The 9,281-nt window shown below is 45.0% G+C and overlaps 1 protein-coding gene across 1 annotated transcript in view; it reads right to left on the bottom strand.

Moving 5' to 3' along the window:
* Positions 1 to 8,941, bottom strand: part of SARC_05875 (methionine synthase) — a gene marked incomplete at its 5' end in the record, with an annotated part of 14,313 nt that extends 5,372 nt beyond the window's left edge. The window contains 12 exons of the mRNA XM_014300249.1: positions 218 to 751; positions 1,319 to 1,449; positions 1,901 to 2,059; positions 2,728 to 3,012; positions 3,718 to 3,953; positions 4,830 to 5,006; positions 5,339 to 5,473; positions 5,639 to 6,003; positions 6,274 to 6,439; positions 7,317 to 7,457; positions 7,624 to 7,715; positions 8,875 to 8,941. Of these exons, the coding sequence (XP_014155724.1) occupies positions 218 to 751; positions 1,319 to 1,449; positions 1,901 to 2,059; positions 2,728 to 3,012; positions 3,718 to 3,953; positions 4,830 to 5,006; positions 5,339 to 5,473; positions 5,639 to 6,003; positions 6,274 to 6,439; positions 7,317 to 7,457; positions 7,624 to 7,715; positions 8,875 to 8,941 (2,488 nt within the window). The remainder of the gene's footprint in view (positions 1 to 217; positions 752 to 1,318; positions 1,450 to 1,900; positions 2,060 to 2,727; positions 3,013 to 3,717; positions 3,954 to 4,829; positions 5,007 to 5,338; positions 5,474 to 5,638; positions 6,004 to 6,273; positions 6,440 to 7,316; positions 7,458 to 7,623; positions 7,716 to 8,874) is intronic.
* Positions 8,942 to 9,281: the final 340 nt, after the last annotated feature.

Here is a 9,281-nt window from a genome sequence, read left to right as displayed (position 1 = left end):
GTACACAAACCAAAACCAAGATCACTTCTACTTCAACTGGCTGTGAAAGAAACACTANGATGACGAAGGTGATNAACCTTCGGTTCCAACGGGGGGGAGTGGGGAACTGAAACCTGTCTGGTCCTGAGCATTTGGTATCATCCCACAACCGTCCCAACCCCCTACACCAATCCCCCCCCCCCCAAAAAGAAATAAAGCAGACTCATTATACACCCACCTCCAATCAGAATCGGGATTTTCAAACCCTTGCGCTCGAACTCGCGCGCTACGTGAATCATCTCATCCAACGACGGCGTGATCAGTCCACTCAACCCCACCGCATCGGCCTTGTGCTCAATTGCCGCCTTGATGATAGTCTCGCACGTGCACATGACCCCCAGATCTACCACCTTGTAATTGTTGCAGCCCAGCACCACCCCGACAATGTTCTTGCCGATGTCATGCACGTCTCCCTTGACGGTGGCCATGATCACCGTACCGTTCCACATGGGTTCGGACGAGTCCAAGCCCAAGAGCGCTAGGTTAGCCTCCCGTTCCTTCTCCATAAACGGGATCAGATGGGCCACCCCGCGTTTCATCACTCGCGCGCTTTTGATGACTTGCGGCAAGAACATTTTGCCTGCGCCAAATAGGTCGCCCACGACACTCATACCGGCCATGAGCGGACCTTCGATGATGTGTAGGGGGCGTGGATACAGGTTGGTTTGCAGGCGTGCTTCTTCGACGTCTTCGACGACGTACTTGTCGATGCCTGGTGGTAGGAGGATGGAGCAAGGGAGGGTTTTGGGTTTATGGTTTTAAGGTACACGAGGAAACGTGGGTGTGGGTGGGGGTCAAGACGTATGCTTGCGATGTACAGAGGGAATAGTGTATGTGTGCCAAGACATACTTGTCGATAACTAGTGGGAGGATCATATAGCAAACGGGGGTGTGCAAGAGGAAACGTGGGAAGATGCATGAATGTAATAATAGATAAAAACGTACATTAGCCAAATACATAATGACATACGTATGAAATACATTCATTCATGGACATATCAATACACAAAACCCTACCTTTGACCGAATTTATGGGCACATGTATGTGTGATACACATACATACATGAATATATATACACACCAATCCCTACCTTCGACCGAGGTTCTGCACATAAAAGTATGTAAATACATACATACATTAATATATCATACATACGTAAATATATATACACACCAAAACCTTACCTTCGACCGAATTTCTGCGTATAGATGCATGTGATATACATACCTACATGAACATATCACACAAACGTGAATATACATACACCAAAACCCTACCTTTGACTAACGAATGCGATAGACGGTCCTGTACACTCCAGCTGCGCCACTCTTCAGACACAACGGCTTTCTTGGCCGCAGTTCCGAGACTGGACGCGTACTCCAACATGGCCTCAGTTCCCTCGTCGTTGCTATGGATACGAATGTGAATTATATTATATCGATGAGATAACGTAGGGATTTATGCGATAGTGTTTGGAATTCGGGGGTTAGTTCCCATTGATTCCAATAGAAGGCTATCAAAAGGGGTATGTATTTTCGATATATAAATATATAAAAACCTAAATTTTACTTTTCGAACGTGACACAGTGGTAGCAGCGACGTAGATGAATCGAATACGTGCCTGATACTGGTGGGCTACCCCATAACATATCGACAGGTACACAAGCCAAACAGATCACTTCTACTCCAACTGGCTGTGAAACGAAACACTAGCGAACCAAACACGCCAGTGTGCACATACGCAGACAGGTACACAAACCAAACAGATCACTTCTACTTCAACTGGCTGTGAAAAGAAACACTAGCGAACCAAACACGCCCGTGTGCACATACGCAGCGTAACCGCTCTTGAACCATACCGGTTGAACAACAGGTCTTCGCACAGCTTCAGTAACTTCGGGTCGATGTCATCGTACACAGGTAGGGCTCCGGCGTTGACGATACCCATGTCCATACCCGCCTGAATAGCGTGGTACAAGAAGACGGAGTGCATGGACTCACGGATCACCTCCATTCCTCTGTATATGGTATGGAAAGGAAGTGTGAGTGTATGTTTAGGGATGTCTTGGATCACTCCACTACATATGGTGTGGATAGGAAGTGTGTGTGTGTGTTTAGAGATGTCTTGGATCACTCCACTGCATATGGTGTGGATAGGAAGTGTGAGTGTGTGTTTAGGGATGTCTTGGATCACCCCCATTCCTCTGTATAAAACATTGAAATAAAGTATGAGTGTGTTTGGGGATCCATTTCTCTATATATAATATAGAAAGGGAGGAGTGTCAGTGTGTGCTTAGGGATGTTTTGGATCAACCCCATTCCTCTGTATAAGACCTCCAAATGAAGTGTGAGTTTTATCAGTAACAGATGTGCATGTGTATCCGTCTATACGAACACATGACAGACAAAACTAGACAAGATTCGGTGAGACGGACGGACGTACGTAGGTATTCAGTAACAGACGTGCATGTGTATCAGTCTATACGAACACATGACAGACAAAACTAGACAAGATCCGGTGAGACGGACGGACGTACGTAGGTATTCAGTAACAGATGTGCATGTGTATCAGTCTATACGAACGCATGACAGACAAAACTAGACAAGATCCGGTGAGACAGACGCACGTACGTAGGTCTTTAGTAACAGATGTGCATGTGTATCAGCTACACGTGCACGTACGCACCTGAACGAGAAGGACAGATTGGACACCCCACCACTGATGCGAGCCCCGGGGCATATGCGTTTGATCTCACGGCACGCATTGAGAAAGTCCACACCGTAGTTGTTGTGCTCCTCCATGCCCGTAGCAATGGTCAGAATATTCGGGTCGAAAATGATGTCATTTGGATCAGTTCCGGCTTTTTGGGTCAGCAAATCGTACGAGCGTTTGCAGATTTCCACTTTGCGATCGGCATCGGCGGCCTGGCCCTGCTCGTCGAAGGCCATCACTACCACGGCACATCCGTATCTGTGTATGGCAGGAGCGGAGAAGAGGCTAATTTTAGAGCGGAGGGTATCTATTTTTAGAATGGTGATGAGTCATGCGAGATCTCACCCCCGGGCGACTATGGTGGGAGGTGATTGTGACACCCAACAAACACACATACATACATACATACTAACTATTATATACCGATAATTAAGGTGTACCGACAATAACATCGAAGAGTTTAGGGTTTGGGGTATGTAAACCCTAAATCTGAGATATCTCCTTCCCTAAGACTAAACCTCTGCACACCACACCTGCACGGTGCACGCCGTGATACCCAAAGCTACACCCACACACAGGCACAAACAACATACTCCTATGTGGGCATATACAATATACTACCGATATCACCCAATACGTTTGCATCTATCAAAACGTATTAATATGAGCATACACAGATAGAATCACCAGACACACACTCGCCTGCGCAGTCGCTTGGTTTCCGTCAGGTACTAATCCTCTCCCCCTGTAAGACTGATACGGTAGACCATACACTCGCCCTGAGCACACCTAGCACTGGCACCCAAACGCCACACCACAACACGCACACTCTACTATATGAACAAGGAAAGACTCCTCCACGTTAAGATGGTAGACAGAACGCACAAGATGTCCTAGTGTAAATAGTGCGCATCGACGTAGTCAATCCAAGATAACCCTCCGCAAACACACACTCGCACTCACCTGCGGAGAAGCCTTCCCTTATTCAGGAACTCTTCCTCTCCCTCCTTAAGACTGATACTATTCACCACACACTTGCCCTGGGCACACTTGATGCCGGCCTCAACCACGGCAAAATTAGACGAATCGATGCACAACGGCATCTTGGCGATGTCGGGTTCGGAGGCGATGAGATTGACGAAACGGGTCATGGCCCGCACACCGTCCAGCATGCCTTCGTCCATATTGATGTCGATAATCTGAAAACGTACGGGTAGATGTGGTACAGATAGGTGGTAGGTAGGTAAGTGATCTGAGAGACGGGGTGACGAGGTTAACAAGTATCTGATGATAGATCCTAATTCGTATCTGTATGAGTAGATTTGGTACAGATAAGTAGGTAAGTAATCATAAAAACCAAAGCAAACGTGTAAGAGGCGAGGTTAACAAGTATCTGATGATATGACCCAATCAGTGTAGATATGACTAAGCTGGCATAGATACCGATACAAACATAAAAACTTAGGGAGGACGATAATCTGTAACCACGAGTGCATGTGTATCTACCTGTACGTCTGCAACCTATGGCAGTCCACATCCCAACCAACAAACACGTCGACAGATGGCCAAAGCACCCTCTGCAAGAACATACACAAGGATATCCGTATACAGCATTTTAAACTAAACATATCAGTCGATATTTTTAGTCACCCATTGAATTAGGGTTTAGAAGTTTAGAGTTTTAGGGTTTAACCACCCACTTGGGCGCCCCGCTCCGTCTGGTCAAAGACTAGCAGTGTTTGACTAGTAGTATTATTCAATCGAAAATCCTTAACTATCCACCCAGTAATCTGAATGACCGGATATACACGTCCATAATTGAATACACGATGTTCGTTTGCACAGTAGCACGCGTGCATTCATACAGCAACACACACACACATATATATATATATATACCCAACCTACCGGAGCACCCTTCTCCAACAACTTCTTAGTAACGGACATAATACTTAATCTCCTTAACCAACCGACACGACTTGCGCGCATACTCATGCAATCCTCTTTGACGAACATGCATACACCTGCTTATACACATACACCTCAACACACGTGTATACATGCACACAACCCACCTGAGCACCCTTCTCGACCTGCTCCTTAGCGACGGCCAACGCTTCATCATACTTATCCTCCTTAATCAACCGACAGAACTTGCGTGATCCCGCCACATTGCAGCGCTCGCCGATGTTCACAAACATGGCGCCTTCGCTGATCTCAACCGGTTCCAAACCACTCAGCATCAGAAAGCCCTGCGCAAGTAAAGTGAGAGGACGGGTTAATATATTGTCGTATAGTAACCGTAACCACCCACCCAAACGATACGTTCACAGTGGTTGTGGTTCCCATAGCAACCACTCCAAAAGTCACTTTAACTATAGGGCAGTCTAATGCAAACGATTTGTGTTCCTTGAAGATACAGCCACAGTGAAGGTCGGGTCTATATCTATTTGGGAGTATGAAACCGGATAATAAATTGCCCCAAATACACCCCCACTCAATATCTAAGTATATCTGTGACACTGAATGAGGATGACTATATAATTTCTGGTCCAAAAATCAGGATTTTAATTCGTACAAGTACCTCGTGCCGATTTGCGGGGCGTTTACGGGGAGCATACTGAGAGCACTTCTCGCGAATGGCTTTGATATGTGCAGGCGTAGATCCACAGCAACCACCCAAGATGTTAATGAACCCACTCTCGGCGAAGTCAGATACCTGGAATGAGGAAAAAATAATTAGGATGATTTAGTATATATATGTGTGTGTGTGTGTGTGTGAGTGTGAGAGTGTGCGAGTTTGAGTGTGAGTGTGTGTGTGATGTGTGTGTGCGTCTATACCTGTCTACATTTAACCACACTCAACATCTCTACAGCTACTTACATCGTTAGCCATCTTCTCTGGCGTGTCATCGTAGCCGCCGAAGGTATTGGGTAGACCCGCATTGGGGTAGCACAGTACATACGTATCCGTATAGTTACTAATCGCTTCCAAGAAAGGTCTCATCTCATCCGCACCCAACGCGCAATTCAGTCCCACGGCCAAGGGCTTATTGTGCATCACACTAATAAGGAAGGCCTCGCCCGTTTGTCCAGATAGGGTGCGCCCGGACTTATCTACAATGGTACCACTGACCAGGACAGGACATTTGGTGACACCGCTGTCAAACATCGCGTCTATGGCGAACAACGCCGCCTTGGCATTGGCCGTGTCGAAGATAGTCTCGACTAGCAGAATGTCCGCCCCGCCTATGTGTGGTATGTATGGGTGAAAACGTATAGAAGGTGAGATTACGTAAAAGAAGAGGGCCTCGACCGGCAGAAGGTCCGCTCCACCCGTGTTTGAAATGCGTGAAAACGTACGGCACTTGGCATACGGAAACCCATGATACAACGATGGAATCTGCACGAGCGCATTGCCCGCCAGTCTACATATGACACACTCCAACATAGACTACATAGTACACCTCCCAAACGATGTATAAACCCTAATCTCCCAGTCGCCTCACCTACACACACCTTCAAGCAGACCACGTGCTTGTTGATCGTAAGCCGCCACAAGCTCATCCCAGGTGACATTTCTGAACGCAGGGTTTTCCACAGACGGACTGAGTGAAAGCGTTCGATTGGTGGGACCCATGGCACCAGCCACATAGCACTTAATGCCCGTTTTCGCGTAGTGCTCCTGGTGTATATCGGGGTTAGAAACAGTTAGATACGTGTTAAATAAACATTTACATTGTGTGTGCTCGAGTGAAGAACATTCAAAGTCGGTACAAAAAAAGATAAAGCATAAAAACATCTGTTGCAAACGTGGCTATATAGCACCACCCACCCGTTTCCTCAAAGTGTTCATGTCTGTATCCGGGTCAGAAAACGTTAGGTACGTATATAATACCACCCGTTGTCAAGTGCACCGAGTTGGCTTTTGATGCAGAGCAGATTCAAATATAGAGCAACGTATTAGAAGAGATAATGAGAGCGGTCCAGCATGGAGATTGCGCTTAAAACGTATATAAAATGCAAAATAAACGTTATACAATGTCAATGATGCATTGTACAATTGGCCTCAACAACCTGCTGATAGGGCAGAAAACCTGAAGAGTAAACGCTACATGTGTGACATTTCTCTATAACCATTTAACAAAGCTAAAGCACACTATAAACGTTAAACGCATGATATAGTACTAAATTAGCGGAGCTACTTTAGGATGCACGTAAGTGACTTACCTGTACAGCATGATACTAAGTTAGAAAAAAAACCCCATGCTACTTACGTTACAAGTATTAAATTGAACTAAAAAGGCCTACAGTATATATTATGCCACATATGAGACAGGCCTCTACAGCCTGCAAGCAGAGTTATAAAAACGCAAATACTAAATACGCTACACGTATTCGACAGATGAGACTCACCTCTATAGCCTGTTATCGCGGTTATTAAAACGTTTATATTATACGTTGCACGTATTCGCTAGCGAGACTCACTTCTACAGCCCTTTACAAAGTTCTAGAAACGCCCAAAACCATATGCGTTATACGTGTTTGATACAGAGACGTACCTTTACAGCCTCTTTGGCAAGTCGGGCTGATTCGATATTGATGCGGTCAACGAGATGTTCCATTTCGTAATCGGCCTGGGCAATAGTGGTTCCACTAAAAGTGTTGGTCTCGATAAAATCGGATCCAGCTTCCAGATATTGCTGTATTGAGTGAAAGGAAGACAGATTGAGAATTAGAAATAGGTTTAGAAGCGAGTGCCTTCTGCAAAAGTGACGGGCTGTAATACGAACGAGACTACGTGTGGCTGCAATAAGTAAACACTTTGAGACCTAAAAATATCCACCAATAAGATCATCAGTAACTCACCCTGTGAATGTCTTTGATGAGTTCGGGTCGGGTGAGGGTCAGTATATCATTGTTTCCCTTGGGATTCTTCTTATGCTCCATGAATTCGGTGCCTGCAATTACAGAGTAAATAACACGCGATGAGAAGATAGAATGATCTACCGAGAACACTATGTTTACGTGATTTTCTACACAATTGACTATATATTGATACAACTATACAACTATACGACTATATATATATATATATATACTATCACCACTCTGCCCATTTCAGGAAAAGCGTACATATGGTAAACTAGTAGAGCCACTAAATGGTACTTGCATACCCTATTCGTACTGGATGTATTTCAATACTTGTATCCAAATGCATATGTTTTGTACACGAACTGCCACTTGCAGTAACGAATATATATAAATATATATATATATGTGTGTGTGTGTGTGTGTGTATGTATGTATAGGCATTTATTTTTGCCATTGTAAAGTTACCGTGCACGTCATGTTCTGTTAAGATAGCCAATCGAGATGGAAGCCTGATGTTCAATGGACACCGCATTAAGCAGGATTCAAAGTCATATGAGCACTTCATGGACAGAACCAGTATATACCCACCAGTCTGACACATGTACACACACAAATAGACTATTATCCAGTTGAAGTCCGGTGAGGATTGAATACTTCGCTACCGACACACCAGCCATATCGGTACAAATGTGGACTATTATCGAATGGAAGAACGATGTCGATTGAATACCCTGCTACCTACAGACTGCAAAATCCCAAGCCCCTCCAGCGCTAATTAAACACACGTTCTAACCGCACAACTGGCACAGACAGTGCTAAACTCGGCACAAGGTAGTCTGTACGTACAGTAAACAGGTTCCCTCATATAGATATAGTCTCAGTGTAACTGTCTATCCTATACTGTATGCCTCAACCACAATGAATCTCAGCGTTGCACGGTACACCAAACCTTCTCAACACAGCTCACCTTAGCGACCACTGCCTTCTACACTCAGACGGTATATGGCACACGTCTAATCCGAGCGTATCTTCTACACCACTTAGCAGCACTCACCTCTGTAGTCTTCATTTCACACATTATATTAGCATACCCTATACACACTCAGCAACACTCACCTATGTAGTCTTCATGTTACGCATGTAATATTAGCATGCCCTATACACCACTCAGCAACACTCACCCTCTGTAGTCTTCATGTCACACATAATATTAGCGTACCCTACACACCACTCAGCAACACTCACCTCGGTAATCTTCCTCCTCCATTTTCGCGTTCTGAATCATGGTACCCATAGCCCCGTCAAAGTACATGATGCGCTCTTCAAGAGTGGCCGCAATCTCATCCCCTAGTGGGCATGCTGGTTGTGTATTGGGTTGGTGTGGGTGGGATGCAAGTGAGAAGCCTGGATGTCTTGCTTATGGGTGGACTATTACTTGAGTTGAACGGAGTGGATACATATATATGCGTGTATTTGTATATATATATATATATATATACGTATGTGTGTGTGTGTGTGCGTGTGTGTAGTAGGTGCGTGTGTGTGTATGTATATATACATACACACACACACATATATATATACATATATATATATATATGTGTGTGTGTGTGTGTGTATATAAATTTATATTTATACATGCATACATACCT

The sequence above is a fragment of the Sphaeroforma arctica genome (assembly GCF_001186125.1).
Source record: "Sphaeroforma arctica JP610 unplaced genomic scaffold supercont1.395, whole genome shotgun sequence".
Lineage (NCBI taxonomy): Eukaryota > Ichthyosporea > Ichthyophonida > Sphaeroforma > Sphaeroforma arctica.
Note: the sequence above shows the minus strand (reverse complement) of the source record. Positions and strands in the feature narration are given on the sequence as shown.